Source organism: Alnus glutinosa, chromosome 3, assembly GCF_958979055.1.
Source record: "Alnus glutinosa chromosome 3, dhAlnGlut1.1, whole genome shotgun sequence".
Lineage (NCBI taxonomy): Eukaryota > Viridiplantae > Streptophyta > Magnoliopsida > Fagales > Betulaceae > Alnus > Alnus glutinosa.
In genome coordinates this window covers 29,941,114-29,959,203 of record NC_084888.1, presented here as the reverse complement: position 1 = coordinate 29,959,203, position 18,090 = coordinate 29,941,114, and the positions used below count along the sequence as shown (strand labels likewise).

Here is an 18,090-nt window from a genome sequence, read left to right as displayed (position 1 = left end):
GAGATGGAATACTATTATATTTTGATCTAATTGTGATTTTAAAAGCCACGTCACTTTGGAGTATTACTCCAATTATACATACTTTCATTACTACTCAAATTAGAGAAATTCAATTTTATATTATGTGTTACATCTTCTATTCATCATTTTATCAAATCAAATATTGAATCTGCAAATCAACCATGCATCTTTTTATCAAATCAAATATTGAATCTGTATGACCGTTTATTTTTTTTTTTTTAAAAAAAGATTAGAAATGTACCATAAAATATGAAATAGCTTTTTTAGTCAAATTTACAATATAAATTTCTAAGCTCTATAGGTACAACAGATATGATCTTTATCCAACGATTTCAGTAGTGATTAGATCCTATCCAACATCTGTAGAAGAATTCAAATCATCTGCTGAATGGATGAGACTGCAACAGTTCTATCTTGAGTGAGGTGAGGGGCCGCTAGCCCAGCAATTAATTATATATATATATATATATATATATATATATATATATATATATATATATATATATATATATATATATATATATATATATATATATATATATTATACTAAAAATTGTTAACTAATTGATCATCACCCACACTTTAATTTCAACAAGAGCTCATCAAAATTAAGATCTCAACAAAATTAGAAATAATATAAATATATATCTGAAATAATATAAATATTCTCTCATATGAGAGTGGACCCCAGTGTGTGGAACCACATGAGGAGTTGTTGTGCAGTTGTTGTATTGGTGTTGTAAATCTAACATTTTCCTATAAATATATATCTTACACATCTCATTTTCAAATCCACTGTTGGATTTATGGGAGTCACGTTAAGGACATTAGGGGTTGTGGATTTTACAATTGATTTTTAAAAAAAATTATTTTATTGGAAAAATTGTTATATAATTTAATAAAAATAATAATAAAACTATAAAATAAATAATTAATGACTTAAATGAGGACAAAACTAATTTAATATTTTGATATAAGTAAAAAAGTACTACAATATAAATAAGAAAACTTTCCTAAAAAAGCCGTTGAGAGACAACAACGATTCCTTGTTGGATATATAATAAGGAACTATTTCTTGTAATCTGTTTTAAATTTTATATTGTCTTCAACTTAATTACCAAAAGCAAAAAGAAAAAGAATATATTATTATTATTATTCAAAATAACTATATATATAAACCAAGGAAACCCACATGTGAAACCTTTGTCGATAAATTAAATTGGCAGATAGAGTGCAAAATAATTTCTCAGTTATTACATGCTAACCTTTTGGCAAAACAAATGTAAACAACATCCACAACATCGGCATGTCTAAATTAATTAACCAAATATTAACGAGTAATGATTCTTCATTATTTCATAATCGATCTCCTCTCCTTGATCATTTCAGTTCAGTTGTGCACTCTTCATGCTCCATGCATTGAGACTCTCTATGGTAACAGTTTCTGTCCCGTTGTTAAATGCGTACAAGTGAGCGTTATGGAAGACTGCAAGTGTAGGATAGACCCTGGATGTGATACATGTTTTTCCTCCGGCTCCAAAACTTTCCACAATAGAATGATCGATCTGCAATAAACATTTAGTTGAAAAATTAATTCAGAGAGAGAGATTTTAACGAAATATATATGTTTATATAAGGGCTTACCAAACTCCTAAGAGAGAGCTTCCCATCTGCTAAATCAACGTCTACAAAGCCTGCAAATGATGGTGTATATAGTCCACTCTTCTCCAAAGAGGAACTATACAAGAAATCAAGTTAAAACCAGCGCAAAAGGGTGAGAAGAGAACGGAAAACAAAGAAATATATACTAAGATTCTACTTCAAATTAAAGCAACTAGCTGAACCAATTACAAACACAAACCTTCTTGCATCAGAGCACATGAGAACTACATGCTTGTTTGGAGCTTTGAATACTCTAAAGAAGACAGGAGTGTATTCCTCTAGATGTTTGGAAGATAGTGTCAACAGCCCAAAAGGCCCAACCCCACCTTGAGCTTTCGAACCCTTTAGGCCACAAAGATCTTCTGCATTAACCCAACTAGGATCAAATTGCTCGGCGTTGTCCAAATTCGGCAACAAGAAGGTAACTTCAACATCCGCCTGTGGAAACCATCAACAATAATACTAAAAATGAATTATATTTATATTGAATTAAGTCTATCACCTACTTAGAGAAGTTGAATTAAGTAGGGGACTATTACAAACTCAAAATTGAAGACGGAGCGAACCACATAAAATCTTTGTGTATATTTTATTATCCCGCATTTAATTTCCATATCTTCAATTCATCTTTTCTTTGGGTGATTTATTTTTCATCGTGTAATAAAAATGCAAAATCAGAGATATATATTAGCACGTAATTGCAGAAACTTATTCTGTAAGAAGTAGCATACCTGGGCAGCAGTTATTCCTTTAACTTCAATATGCTCTCCCTTTTTGACTTGTTGATTGCTTATCTGAACTTTCTTCCCTCTAAGAGTTTCCAATTCAGCAATAGGCCACTGCAACAATTGTTTCCTGTTACTGTCAAGCCACACCATCCTCGGAATAGTCTGAAACATTAATTAACATAAAATATCGTTAATTAGTTTCTGTAAGTATATATATATTTATATATATATATATATATATATATATATATAAATGAACACAATTTTTACCTGAATTCCAGCCCATCCTTTATCTTTATCATTTTGAGCTGTGTCAGACTCATTAGACCAACCCATCAAAATCCTTCGTTGCTTCCCAGCATCGAAGAATGACTTGGAGGCATAATAGTTTCCATAGTCATATCTCAGCCCGCTCCAACCATCAACCGATGTGTTATCAGGAACAAACCTGTCTTTTTGGGGATAATATTTTCCAACAGTGTAGTACTCATACCTAGTGAGGTCAAGACTCACCTTCATTACGTGCTTTATATTTTCCCCAACCACTGAAGTGTCCAGACCTGTTTTCCCATGAAACGACACAGGGAAAAAATCTGGGCATTCCCACATACCCGTATTGGCTGATGAATGTAGAGGGTGGTGAGCCCGAACCCAATGCACAAAGTCCCTACTCCTATACAAGAATGCCATGCCTCTTTGCTTCCTTTTGCTGCCCACTACAGTCCTCCAGTGCCCATCTTTGCCCCACCAAGCGGTTGTTGGGTCACGGAAGGCGCTCGCATTCATCCCCTCCCCGGGAACCGCAAAGGGGTTGTCGTCGGGCTTTACCCATTCACGGAGATATGGGTCGGAGTAGTTTGCCGGGATGGCATAGTTTTGGACTTGGCGATTTTGGGTGTCAATTCCTGTGTAGAGAATAACGGGCTTGTTGTGTGGGAGGATTGTGGTAGAGCCAGACCAACACCCGTTTATATCAAACGGCTTGGAGGGGTAGATGGCGGGATCTAGTTCTTCCCAGTTGATCATGTCCGTTGATACTGAATGGGCCCAAACAATGTTGCCCCACACTGCTCCTTTCGGATTGTATTGGTAGAATAGATGGTAGATTCCGTTGAAGTACATGGGGCCTTTTTACATTGATTTTTAGAAACAAAGAGAAAATTAATTAGCTAGTCAGAGATAAAAAGGAAAGGGAAAAGGGAAGAAAGAAATAGAGTTGCAGTTCAACGTCGCAAAATCACTCACCATTTGGATCTGTTGTTGGTGTTCATTATTTTGTCAATCAGAAAAACCATGAAAAGCAAAAAAGGAAGGCCAGTTAGTAAACTAATAAAAGATTTTCTAGGCAGATTACATAATTTCAGCTTTCTGAGAAATCTCCCTTAACATTTTCCAATATTACATTTTCCAATGTTTTTGGTTAAAGATGAGATTAGACTAATTATTGGTTTCATTATTAATCAAACTTATCTTCCAGTTTAGAATATATATATATATTATTTGGAACCGACTCCCCCAATCAAGCTCAAAAGAAACATAATAAAACAGATCTCTTAACAAAACCAAATCTACTGATTTAGATATTAAAAACCAAATAGAACTAAAAGATAAACATTGTTAGGTTCGATTTTTTCTAAAAATTTTTTTTCAGGTTTTGACTATCGTTAGATAAACATATGTTAAGATCCCGAAATATCTGCTTTTAAAGATAAGGAATTATATTTATATTCTAAATGATGCATGATAAAAGTTTAAATCCAATTAATTCTGTAAATTTCGGGGTAGGGTGGTGTTGAAGTATAGGTATAAGATTATCTATTTAATTAAATGGATCACACTCTTAAACCTTAAACCTCTAATATTTTATTAGATGTTTAGATGGTGTCAAAATATATGTATAAGACTAGACCTATTAAATTAAATGAAAAACCCTCTAATTTCATGTCAAGTTCACAAGTTATATAAAAAATTGCTTAAGCCCTAAGTTCTAGGCCAAGTCAAAATATGATCAGTACATAATTTTATTTATTTATTTTTTTTTTTGAAAAATGTAGTAGCATAATTTAATGTAACATGCATAAACTGATAGAAAAAAAGAGAAGCAAAAGTAATTAGTTTCTTTAGAGATCAAGCATAAAAAGTTACCGTTAATCCAGTTCTTAGGAGGCTGAAAATGGAACCCTGTTCTGTGAACTTGTTTCAGTACCTTATCGGCGCATAAAGACTGAAATTCTGGGTAAACTTGGTGAGACGCTTTGACGACAACATTGTTGCATGTCATACAAAGAGAGCAAACTAATAAGAGAACGACTGAAAAGAAAGCATCCATTGTCAAAAGCTAAAAACAAGAAGAATCATAAAAGAAAGGTAAGAGAGTATACTAGGAAGTCCGGTTATTTATAGAGCCACAGAGAGAGATAAAAGTGGCTTTAGTTTTTGAGAATAGGATAACAAGTTCTTGTTGGATAATAACAAACTTATCCTCATAATCTACTTCAGATTTTATCTTGTTTTCAAACTTAATTAGCAAGACCAAAAAGAAAGAGAATCGATTATTAATAATATTATTATTTTAATAACAATAACAATAAAGAAAATTATGAAATAAATAACGGCTTATATGGGGACAAACAAAACTAATTTAATATTTTGATATAAGTAAAAAAAAGTACTATAATATAAATAAGAAAACTTTCCTTCTAATTTTGTATATTTTTTTGAAACATTCACATATATATATATATATAAGTGATTTGTTGTTATTTATTTATTTCTTTTTTCTTTTTTCTTTTTGTAGGTTAGTGATGTGGTGGTTAATAAAATAAGTCTTGCTCGTAAGAATAAAAATTAATAATTAGTATTAATAATTAATAAAAATTTAGCATATAATGCATGTGCAGGAATTAGCATATATATATATATTTGTTTTGGGTTCAGATGTCTAAACAAAGCATTCCATTGCTGATTGCAGTAATTATATTAGTACAGTCGATCAATTATACGAGTAATGACTATCTTTTTATTTTATTTTTATCTTATAAATTGATATGATTTTTAAAATTATCATTAGATTTAGGATAAATTAAAATTAAAATTTAATTTAATAATGATTTTAAAAGCCACATGTATTACTCCAATATTTATGCATACTCTCTTTACTATTCAAATTTGATAAATTCTATTTTATATTCCGCGATACATCTTCTATTCATATTTTGTTCAAATTAACCATATATGCTTCTTTTTATCAAATCAATTATTAAATCTGCATGACTAATATATGCATATGCCTGCAAATCCAGTTCAACAAATTAATAAAAAATAAATTAAAAATGTATCACAAAATATGAAATAGCATTTTTTTTCTTCAAATTTAAATATATATTTATAATCTATACAGGTACAACAGATACTGGATAGCTTCCTATCCAATAGAAGAGTTCAAAGTACTCTATTCGCAACTGATATATCTGCTGAATAAACGCAACAGTTCTATCTTCCTCTACTGGCCGTTGTTTTATCTCCTTGAGCTAGTTTTGTGTTTTTTTTGTAAGTCCTTCAGCTAGTTTTGGATTGCACATGTTATTATCATGTGAGTCTCATCAGGCCAATTTTATCAGTTTTTGTTCAGATTCGTTTTCCTTTTTTCTTTTAAAAAAAATATCTTTTGATTTCAATGTTGGATTGAGACAAATTTGGTGACGTTTGAAAGCTTATTCAGAGGGCTATAATTTTGTATTTCATGAAAATTTCATAATTCCTACACCTACAAGGGAAAGGTTATCTTTCTGTATTCTTTTTACCGCAAAGTGTTTATTGTTATTATTATTATTTAAGATTTCGAATTTAGGCTCTATATAAGCCTAATAAGATAGCTTTAGCAGTTCGTTTATGTATTTTGATCGGTTTATTAATATGAAATATTCTAGGAGTGAATTTCTATCTTTTTTCCACAATTCATTGATAAAATCTTAGTTTAAGAAGAATTGTAATTCTATTCTTATTTGTTATATTACAATTCCAATACACCACCCTGCATCAAAGTCACAATCCTAATTAACCAGTCTGGAGCTTCCTGCTTCCCCAAGAACGGCACTACACAAGTAGCCTAAGTAAAACCCACATGGTGTTGGGTGGATTGCTGTAGTTGAGTCAATAATGGCTATGATGGCAATGAAAAAGATCAGAAATGATGCTCATGCAAAGTTCAGTTTGGCATATGAGCAGACGACATCACAACCCAATCACGGGGAAAGGACAAAGGAAAGCATGCGTCGTACATTTGATTAGGCTCCTACCAGCCGCACCCAAAAAGAGAATTGAACAATTAATTAAACATTGTTTAGTCTATTTAATTTTTTACACTATTACAAGATTTTATATAAATTCAACATAAAATTAATAGATTATAATTTAATATAATTGAGTTCGGGTCAACTTGAATTAATCCATTTAATAAACATGTTACTCTCGGGTCAACCTGTTTGGCTGAATCGTAATAAAATTAGATTTTTTTTTTTTTTTTTTTACAATAATAATAAATAAATAAATAAAAACAAAACCAATAAGGTTGACGAGTCAAATATATTATTATTTATTTGAATTAGTTTTTGAATAAATTGGTCAAACAAGTCATGTTTGGATCAACTAAACACGATATGTTTATTAAATGGGTTATATAAGTATGGTCGGGTCGGGTTATACCAAGCACACTCACTCAAGTGCACTGGATTGTGTCGTGTTACCAGCTTATTTAAATGGGTCGTGTTAAGATTGAAGAGTCTAATTTGTTTAAGTGAACGGATCGTGTTAAGGTTGACCCTAAATAGATTAGTGAGTCAAATAAATTGACACAAACTCGACATGCTAAACGGGATTGTCACCTATCTATCCCATGTGCAATATTTAAAAAATAATAATAATAAGACAAAGATTGTTATATTGAGGTACACTCTTATTCCACCTAATTAAGTTCGATATAAGGTGTCCTTACCACTAACGAGGGAAAGGTGCTAAAAGAAAAAAAATTAGAAGTGAAAATGCTTCAAAATATAGAGAGAGAGGTTGCGGCCTAACAAGCCAGGATATCTGAGAATCCAATATCAATCTTTTAATCCGTGGTGAGATGATTATATTCAGGAAAGTAGATACTCTCTAGTTCAGTTATCTGAGAATCCAAGATCAATCTTTTAATCCGTGGTGAGATGATTATATTCAGGAAAGTAGATACTCTCTAGTTCAACTGAACTGGAGAATATTCAGTAATTGAACTAGAGCGTATCCAGTTAGTTATAAGTATAGAGACATTTTTGGCTTTTCATTTTTTTTAGACAAAAATGCCCCTATACTATAACTAACTGGATAATTCTATATTCAAGAGGGGAGTTGGCATTTAAAATTTTGGAGGGTAAAATTAAAAATAAAATAAAATAAAATGGGGCAAATTTTATTTTTTATTTTTTTTTTAAAAAAAATAACATGTTGGGATGAAATTTTAATTTTAAAAAAATTATAATAATATTTAAAAAAAAATTGGAAAAAATATGGTGGCTTGGGGGTGCCCATGGGTGGCCAAACCACCCTAAGCCGGCCGAATGGAGCCACCCCCAACTTTTTTGTTTCTGTTAAAGAAAATAGTATTTTTAGGAATATTTTGAAAAGATTTTCTCTTAGAAACCTACATGCATCGCATGTGGATCTATTTCTATCAAAAAAGACAGACTCAAGTAATCGATGAGTAACATTGAAATTTTTTAAAATTTGGTTAGGGTACATTACAAATTTTATTTTTTTTCATTTTGGGGACAATATTAAAAAAGAGGTGAAACATTAAGGGATACTATGAAGGGATAAATATTATTAAAAAAAAAAAAAACCGTAACTAACAATTGATTTTATAATAGCCCCATAACTACCAAGGTGTGCCAAAAATGCCACTTTTTTTTCGATAATATCCTTATTCTCTTGAAAAATAAAATAAAAAAATAAAAAAATAACTATGGTTTTAAAAAAATAAAAAACTATTTTTTTCATGGATAAATGCAAAATCATTTTCTGTAATTGGCCTAAATCACAAATCGATTCGTACATTATAAAAGTAATTCAGAGGTCATTAGAGTAGTCCAAAAAAATAATTTAGTTCCAGTAGTCAAAACACTTGACAGATCCGTTAATGTTTATGTCAGCACCAATAAAATAATGACATGTGTCATTCTTAGTAAAAAAAAAAAAAAAAGGAAAAATACAAAATTAGTTTCTATGGTTTACATGATATACATGTGCAACCCCTTTCTTCTTCTTTTTTTCAAGGAAAAAAATTAATTTTTAAAGTTTTTAATTACTTCAACTTTTTAGATTTATTTTTTTGTTTAAAAAATAGTTTTTTTATTGATTTTTTATTTTAGTTTTTGAAGAGAATAAGGATATTATAAGAAAAAACAAATGGCTTTTTTGGCACACCTTGATTGTTTGGTGGGCCACTTTAGCACATTTAAAAATTCATAAAACTATTTAAAATTAGTTGTTAGGGTCTGTTTGGGATTGCGATTTCGTAGACAATAAATGAGATTTTAAACTAAATCGCATAACATAAATCGTTTGGAAACTACGTTTTTAAAAATTAAAATTTAAAAACACAGAAAATATATTTTTTTCAAATCGCAAATAAGAGTGTGCGTTTTTTAAAATTTAAAATTTTAAAGGTTAATTTGCGATTTTAAAAGTTAAACTGTAATTTTGCCAAACGCTTAACTGCGTTTTTAAAAATAATTTTTTCAAATCACACATTTTATAAAACCGTTATTTTAAATCGCACTTTTTAAAATCACAAATCTAAACGGACCTTAAATGGGCTTTTTTTATATTTATCCCATGTATCTATGAACATTAAAAAATGGGGCGAAGTGGGTGGTCGAGCTCACAATTAGTATCAGCTGTTATCAGACAGAAATTCAAAGGAGGAGAAGAGCAAGACAAGCGGCAAACAGAACCTCCAAACAGCAAACAAGGACTGTTCCCTATCAAATCTACAACATTGAGATCCTCTTCTCTAACCTGCAAATCGAAGAGAGAAGCCGCCGACTGTCATTAATTCTTAAGGCCTCGTGCTCACACACTAAAGAAGACCACGATTGCTACCGTCCAAGTCCATTTTAGTCTACACCAGATCTCCACAAATAAAGCACCATCACGCAATGGGCTGAGATTGCCAGCACACCAAAGAAGGACGCCTTCTCTTTATTGCAAATGGTTGCCGATGCTATAGTCAACTTGTTCTCCATTAATGGTTTTCGTTTCAAAGAAGGGGTAAGATATAATTCAAATGTAATTTGGGGCATCGGGTAATGTTACACGTCACATAAATATTTTATAAAATTAACGTGATAGGATTTAGTAGTCTTTGAATCATTTCTTGTTAAAAAATAATAATAATAATAATTCAATGGCTATTAGAGACTTTGTCACATCAACTTTTTGTAATGTTTGTGTCGCGTATAAATTTATACCTTTGGGGCACATTAAAAAGTGAGGTTAATTATTAAAATTATAAGGGTTAAATGCTTTTGAGGTACTTATGGTATTAAAGCCTACTTTCAAACGGCTACCTTTATTTCAAAAGCATCACTAGTGGTACCTGTATACAACAATAAACGTAAATGGTATTTCCGTCTAATAGTTTTACGACATGTCATGTCAAACCAATCAGCAACTAACATGTGTGTCACATGCCTTATATATTAATATTATTTAATTTTTTATTATTATTTTTTGAAAAAAAGATATATGTAGTAGCTCAAATCACCATATGGCCAGCTAGAGGGTGGTCAAACAATCTCCAAATGGCCAAATGAGGGTGGCTGAAACCACCCTAAGGCTATTTGGGGTGGCTTGGTCACCCTCGTTGAACAAATGGGTACTTTAGGCCACCCCCTATGACTGATTTGGGGGTGGTTCAGTCACTCCTAGACCAGCTATAGGAGGTGGCTGAAACTACCCTTAGCTAACCGAGAAGTGGTTGAGTGTAACGCCCCCGAAATTAAATAATTAAAATATTAAATTTTGAGTGTTACTTTCATACTAATTAACTTGTAATTAGCTAAAATCAGTACACAATACTAATCTATCAGAGTATACTATAGCAGAAGTGGAACAAAATTATCTGAGACAGCTAAAATATCTGTAAATAGTATCATTTATCACGAGTATAGACTCTGAGTTTTCATATGGATATTACTTTAACAAAACAGTTACAATCTATCTACCCAAAACCTGACAGTGCGAGCCATTCACTCGACATCTTTATCCTAGCGGAATACTCACTCTACGGCCTGGTAACTTGTTAATTTGCAAAAGACCAATGTGTTCCATAGGTGAAAATGTAATTGCGTAAATCCACGACTTAGTAAGTAAATTACTATTGAATTTATTTATGCAATGTGCCTTTGTTGACAAGTCACATTTCTCAAACTTGAGTAACCAACCATATTATAGGTTTTACAAAAAGGGTTAGTATCACCGCATTATTATGCCAATGAGAACATTGGTTTGGATTTTAGAGCAAGGTGGGAATAATCTTGATAGCAAGTCACTCGTATTTTAATACTGGAAAAATGTATAATAAGTAGATTATTTAACATTCATAGCTATCATCAATATGGTCTATCCACGCCTTTAACCTATTTTCGGTAGGGTTGGCACTGTCCCAAAAAACCTGTAGTACAATACCAATGCCCCAAATATTTTCGTGTACCGTCTTCAATAGTGGCTCGACTAGATTTAAATCTCAGGTGATCCACACCACTAACGAAGCCCATATATACTTTGACCATAGGGTCATTTGTAAAATTATTGAATCCAAGAGCAAGTAATAAAAATAAATCTCTTTTACCATAGGGTCAAACCCATATAATAGTAGTCCATAGCCGATATCCTATTATACAGTATACCATGTCATACAATGCAATTATCCAATTGAAGCATTTTTAAACATTTGGTAAATTTAATAGGCTTATGACATATTTTCATTTTGAAACAAAAAATAGTAGTATGCTCAATTTGTAAACATATTGCACAGTGAAAAATAACAGTTCTATAAGTATTTACTTATCTCGGGTGATTCTTCTCACCCTCGAACGTCTTAACCTTCACGTCACTGTAATCATACACTAGTGTTAGATATTCTCTAAACCGGAACTTCAATATAGCACATAAAACTCTAATCACTTAATAAAGCCCTAATTAAGCAAATTATTGTCTTCATCGAACATTCAGCATCAAGGTTGATCATTCGACCAACATAGATCGATCGTTTGATCTTAAGAGTAGAACGTTTGATTACTGCTAGAATGCATGAACAACTTAGATTTCCTATAAAAACCTAGGGATAATTACACTTAACCCCCTGATTTATCTACGGTGTGACGATTTACCCCCCAATGTATAAAAATTGGTACATGACCCCCTCCGAACTTGCCAACGTGTGACGAAATGGACCTTCCGTCCAGTCGCCCGTTCGTTTGGACGGCAAGTCGGTCACGTGCAAGTCATGTGACCGTTTAAGACAAAAACCCTCCCCAAAATACCCCCACCTCATCCAGTCTTTATACCCCCGTGCGTGTTAGACTTTTCGAAATGAGAGGGACCAGTTTTCTCATCTCCTTCACCAACGGCTCTCTGCAAGAACTAGGAGAACTAGGGTTTTCGAAGTGGGCTTCCGATTTTCGACATTTCTGACCAGTTTCACACCATTTCCCGAAGATGCAACCATCCGGTACTGCTTCTACTGAGTCGGAGTCAACAAGGAGTGGGGAAACTTCTGCAGTAAAGCCGATTTGCTATTGCGAGCGTCCAGCTTGTATGTTAACCTCCTACACCGAAAAAAATTTTGGTAAAAGGTTTGTAAAATGCCAGAATTACAAGGTAATTTAGGGTTTAGACTTTTAAGTGTATATTTTCAGCTGGGTATGTCGCATATCTGTTAACCGAAAATCTATAGCCATTTTTAAGAAGAGCAATGCTGCTTAGTTCAATTCTACCTTTTACTGTACTTATATGAAAAAAAAAAATTTAAAAAAAATGGACTGGGTTGATTTTTATTTGACAGTAACGTTTCAAATTTTTAGTTGAAAATGTTACTGTACTATGAAGGTCAAGTTGTGGCTTAGGGTATATAATGTATGTTTTTATTTATTTATTTATGGCTCCATTCGTTAACAACTATTGTAGTTTTTTTTTTGGAGCATGTATTATCCTTTGATAATTTTCTGAAGATTAATGAGTTTTGAAATGATATGGAAAAGTGGATAAATAACGTATGACGATTAATTTTTAAATAACATAAGCCAAAAATAACCTTTGTTTTTGTTTGTTTATTTTTTATTTTATTTTATTTATTTATTTATTTATTTTTTGTTATCGTTTTGCAGATAAACCGAGCTTGTGGTTTTTGGCAATGGGTTGATCCCAAAATGTGTTTACATGGAGAGAGGGTAGGTCGTTTGCGTGAGTGGCATGTAAGTTTGATTCAAGAAGCTGAACGATGTCGTACAATGGTTGAAACTGAAGTTGCAAAGTTGAAGGCGAATATGGGGATAAAGGAAGCCGAACGATGCCGACTTATAGTTGAAGCTGAAGTTGCAAAGTCGAGGGCAAATATGGAGATTGAAAATGCTACCCTTTGTAAAGAAATCGAGATTCAGGGGATCAATTACCAAACAATGAAGAAGATTTATAAGACAATAATTGTATGTACATGAATATTAATGATTGTGTATCTGTTTATGGTTGGATCAGAATCAAAGGGTGTATTCGATTCCAAACATGATCGTATGTTGTTGCCATGAAGATTTAGGGTGATGATGTTTAGGGTTTAGGGTGATGTTGTTTTGGGCAGGGTTTATGGTGATGTTTATGGTGATTTTATTTTGTACACATCATCCATTTTTTGTATGTGTTTATGGTGCTGTTGTTTAGAGTGGTGTTAAATGTTACTTTATGTGTTGAACCTGAACTTATTTGAGTCCGGTTGTATGATATTGTAGCCAAGCATGTCCACTCTAATTTTGTGTTAAGTATAATTACCACACCATAAACTAAACCTGTCCAAACCCATTTACCAAAACCTGCATATCAAAACCATGCATTCACCAATACCATGCATACCAAAACCATGCATTTACCACACCATAAACCAAAATTTGTCCAAACCCATTTACCAAAACCTACATATCAAAAGATTCAAAACCATGCATTCACCAATACCATGCATTTACCACACCATAAACCAAAATCTGTCCAAACCCATTTACCAAAATCTGTCCAAAACAAATCAACATGCAATTCAAACTACTTACATAAACTACATGTCCAACCCTTTCCTATATACAAAATGCCATTATATTCCAAAAAACAAAAACATGTCCAATATTAGAAACTTCAATGCTTCCATTCTGGTCTTTTCCTTTTTGGCTTTGACTCCATTATCTGTAATCCTTTTTCAATGGTATGGGCGATCCTTTTTCCTTTTGCCGGTGTTGAGGATGTTGTCTCCGCACCATGTTCTGCAACTTGTGGGGTTCTTGGGGTCAACCCAAATAGTCTCCCTCCTCCATCAATACTAGTCCTAGCTGTGAGGTCAATCCAAACAGGTGGACCCTTTTCAATCGGAACACTCTGCACCATGGCCTTGATTCGATTAGACACTCTTCTAACTGGTATGCATGGTTTGGGTGCTGGCGGTTGCCTGTTCCAGCTGGGCACTCTAAGTCCAACAGGATTTTCCTGCCATAAGTTTTAAATATGAGAGATTGATAAATAAACAATAGGATGCATTTTAAAAACTAAACTTAAACTAAGATAAGTACCAAATCCCTCTCAACTGTTGTAGTAGGTGGAGGTGGTCTAGGTGCTAGCGGGTGCCTGTTAGAGCTGGGCACTCTAAGTTCAACATGATTTTCCTGCCAAGTTCTAAATATGAGATATTGATAAATAAACAGTAGGATGCATTTTTAAAACTAAACTAAAGTAAGATAAGTATCGAATGTCTCTCAACTGTTGCAATAGGTGGGGCAGTGGGTTGCTGTGTAGCACCAGTAATTGTCCTTAAACCCTTCTAAGAACCAAAACAGACATGTGATTAATTAGTATCATCCCCAAGTAAGTAATTAACCTGAATTTTTTGCTTGTAATAAATTGCCTACTTTTTTGAGGGTTGGTTGTGCACCCCCCCTTTGACTGTTGGGGGCTGGTTGTGCACCTCCCCTTGTACTACTGCTACATCCAACGCTTTGGCTCTGAAGGCCAACATTAATAACACATCAAATAATACAATACTCAAATAAAATAGCACATCAACTATTATACAACTATATTGGTTAGTGAGACTTACACTTGTTGGGAGTGGAGTGGGCAAACTAGCTGGGAGTGGAGTAGGCAAATCAACTTCTGTCGAGGGCTGCCTGTAATTAGATGCCTGCTCCTTCTTCCTTGGACAGATCCTGCTGTTGTGTCCAACCAGCTTGCAAAACCCACATCTACTCTTCAATCCAAACTTTCTCATTCTATAAGGATTCTGAGGAACTCTCGACTCATCAGGACCTCTTACTCTGGCCTTTCGAGATCTGTCTGGCATCGATCTTGATCTAGGTGGATCCAATACATCATGCGCAGTCTTTACCCACTATTCCTCACTAGGCATTGGATATATGATGGGAGCATAAGCCTTCTTATACATCTCAATGCTATAACATGGATCTACATAATCCTCCGGTTTATGCCCATGAAATGTTATGGCAGAATGTGCATGTGCACATGGGATCCCAGTCACCTCCCACTTTCTGCAACCACATGTCCTCCTCCTCAAATCCACAGCATATTGCCTTCTTCCCTGCTCTACTTCAAATATGCCATCACCAGCAAAACGGGATAGGCAGTCCGATGCAGACTCACCAATGGCCTCAAGCTTCTCAACAATTCTAGGGCACAACTTACCCTTCAATTTGGCGATGCCATCTCTTTTAAGTTGGTACCTTCTCATGAGCTGCTTCCTAATCATCTCAAGCATTGTCAGAATTGGCTTGTCACGTGCCTTCAGGATGTATGAGTTGAAACACTCGCATGTATTGTTGACAAGGAGGTCACATTTAGAATGGTCGCTGAACCATGCTCTTGACCATCCGCTGGGGTCAATCTTGTCTAGGTAGTCAAAGGCATCAGGATTGACTTTCTTAATCTCTTCCATCTGGAATCTGAAGTCGACCTCAGTATAAGACAATGCTGCATTCCACAACAATTCCTTCAAGGCCACCCCCGGAAATCCTTTATCTCGAAAGTTGGCATATAAATGCCTTACACAGATTCGGTGATCCGCCATTGGCATAACAACATCAAAACTTGGCACAAGACCCTACATCAATCCAATGTGCAAAAGGGTAAGTTTATATGTAGAAAAAAAATAGCAAAAAGTAATATGTAAAATTATGCAAGTAATATAACTATCCTTTTGCCAATCAGAAATGAATGTAGGCGTAGTGTGTCTCTCATGATGACCAAGATCTGAAACAAGGCACTCCAGGAACCAGGTCCAACAGTATTTTGTCTCAGATTCTACAACGGCGATTGCAATTGGGTACATGTTGTTGTTGGCATCTCGACCAAACGCAACCAATAGTATTCCCTTGTAAGGTCCTTTTAGAAAGCACCCGTCTAGGCCGGCCTACAACCTTCCAAGAACCCTTTCTTCATGGCTACAAGGGACAAGTAGAGTCTCTGAAACTTAGCAGGCAAATTAGGGTTTGGTCTTTCAACCTTCACCATTACACAGCTACCTGGGTTAGTACGCCTTAAAGTCTCACAGTAATCCCACAGCCTGCCATACTGTTCACCCAGACCACCGTATATCTTCTTTTCTGCCTTCTTCCTACCCCTATACATTTGACTCCTGCTGACTTCAACATTCCATTTCCTCTTGACTTCATCTTGTATCACTCACAGTGACATGTCTGGTTGAACCTTAAACTTATCATAAAGTTTATCTGCTATCCACCTCGAAATGATAATTGAGCTCTTGTATACTCGAGTACAAGAATGTTTAGGTCTTAAGGACCTTATTTCAAATGATGCCTCAGTCGCCATCTGTCTACCATACACTCTATAACCACAACCTGGATCTCTACACACTGCTACACACTTGGCTCTTTCATTTTTCTCAAACCTTATGTCCTTTCCCCTTCTCACATTGTATTGCTTAACAGCTTCTCTAAATAGTTGAATGTTAGCAAACTTCATTCTAAGCTTCAGGTTTGGATTGACTATGTCAACTTCATGGAACTCCACATCAAGGTGAGATGAAATCCCACCATCCTCTTCATCGCTGACAGGTGGTGACAATAGGATGTCACTTCTACCAATCTCAGAGTCATTTTCATCTACCTCAACATCTTCAATTGATGACATTTTCATACCAGATGGCCCACTCTGGCCATCACCATCACCATCACCCAAAGTACCCACTCTCACCCCCACCCTTACCCTCCACGCCCTCATCAGTTTCTGGCATTGTTGAGGGGCCAGCACTATCCACCAAATAATCTTCTTCAAAAACATCGTCATCATCACTGATTTTATCATCCCATCATGGATAATTTAAATCAACCCTATCTCCATCATCTCCCTCTTCATCATTTTCCCAATCTTCCCCATCCCCACCTCTATCATTTTGGAAAGAAACAATATAAAGGACTACAATAGGAGTATCCACATGTTTGGCAACCATATAAGCTACATCATAATCCGAGGATACTAGTTGTAGACCATCCACTAGATCTTTGGTAGGGTCCCTAAAGTAAATCAAATCACCTGGACTATACCCATATTGTCCCACAATAGACTTTATCAGGATAAATGACACATTATCAGGATCAACGTTATCCGGATGGACATCCACTTGACCCCCCACATAAATACATCCATTTTTTTTCTGTCAAACCTACCCCCATAGTTTATCTCAAAGACCAGCTTCATTCTACACATGCAAACCAAAAAATATATTATGTATGGGACAAGGGGACCACTATAATAAGGCATTGCAACTAATATGAAAAGCACAACTCAAAAGCATGAGGGCCCAATGCACAGACATATTAGCCAAAAAATTTTTTTTGATAGGTACACATACATATTAACCAATGCAGAGACATATTAAATAAGGACCCAATAATGCTCCAAAATCAATTGCAATCGAGACCCACTGCATATAAAGTAGTAAACAAAACAAACCACATTGACCCAATCCACTTTAACAAACCAAACCCAACGCACTTTAACAAACCAAATAGGTTTTCGGCAGACAACAAACAAAGCCAAAAAGGATACAAATCGGGACCACGTGCAAAGCAAACTTCACCATGAATGATTATAAAACACATGGACTGAAACCCCCAAATCCCGACAAACCCTAACATTTTTTTATACTTAAATCGTAGTCAATTTCTACATTAAAAATGAGACTAAACAAACAACATTAACAAAAACCCCAAAGCCTACAACCCTAAAATAACAAAAACCCCCAAATCCGAAACCCTAAATTAACAAAAACCCCCAAATCGCCTACCCAAAAAAAATCTTTCTCCATTAAAAAAGCACTAACCTTTCTTTAACAACGATTATGAACTCCTTTTAGAGT

At 34.3% G+C, this 18,090-nt stretch overlaps 2 protein-coding genes across 2 annotated transcripts; both read right to left on the bottom strand.

Moving 5' to 3' along the window:
- Positions 1-1,214: 1,214 nt before the first annotated feature.
- Positions 1,215-9,630, bottom strand: LOC133862946 (beta-fructofuranosidase, insoluble isoenzyme 1-like). Its single transcript, XM_062298874.1, has 8 exons — positions 9,465-9,630; positions 4,557-4,721; positions 3,657-3,665; positions 2,682-3,538; positions 2,415-2,573; positions 1,883-2,121; positions 1,666-1,759; positions 1,215-1,586 (listed from the first exon to the last, which is right to left on the bottom strand). The coding sequence occupies exons 1-8, from the start codon at positions 9,496-9,498 to the stop codon at positions 1,407-1,409; spliced, it is 1,737 nt and encodes a 578-aa protein (XP_062154858.1). The 5' UTR covers positions 9,499-9,630; the 3' UTR covers positions 1,215-1,406.
- Positions 9,631-14,537: 4,907 nt separating this feature from the next.
- LOC133863331 (uncharacterized) lies at positions 14,538-16,340 on the bottom strand. The gene is made up of 3 exons (XM_062299275.1): positions 16,158-16,340; positions 14,797-15,813; positions 14,538-14,701 (listed from the first exon to the last, which is right to left on the bottom strand). The coding sequence occupies exons 1-2, from the start codon at positions 16,338-16,340 to the stop codon at positions 15,088-15,090; spliced, it is 909 nt and encodes a 302-aa protein (XP_062155259.1). The 3' UTR covers positions 14,538-14,701; positions 14,797-15,087.
- Positions 16,341-18,090: the final 1,750 nt, after the last annotated feature.

Bases quoted from the DNA above. Each gene is read 5' to 3' on its own strand.
- LOC133862946 (XM_062298874.1), bottom strand. From the start codon at position 9,498: ATGACAGTCGGCGGCTTCTCTCTTCGATTTGCAG. The intron at 4,722-9,464 runs GTTAGAGAAGAG...CTTTCTTTTCAG, and splicing joins CTTCTCTCTTCGATTTGCAG to TCGTTCTCTTATTAGTTTGC. The intron at 1,760-1,882 runs GTTTGTGTTTGT...TTTCTTGTATAG, and splicing joins ATGTGCTCTGATGCAAGAAG to TTCCTCTTTGGAGAAGAGTG.
- LOC133863331 (XM_062299275.1), bottom strand. From the start codon at position 16,340: ATGTATAGGGGTAGGAAGAAGGCAGAAAAGAAGATATACGGTGGTCTG. The intron at 15,814-16,157 runs GTAGCCATGAAG...GGATTGATGTAG, and splicing joins AGAGACTCTACTTGTCCCTT to GGTCTTGTGCCAAGTTTTGA.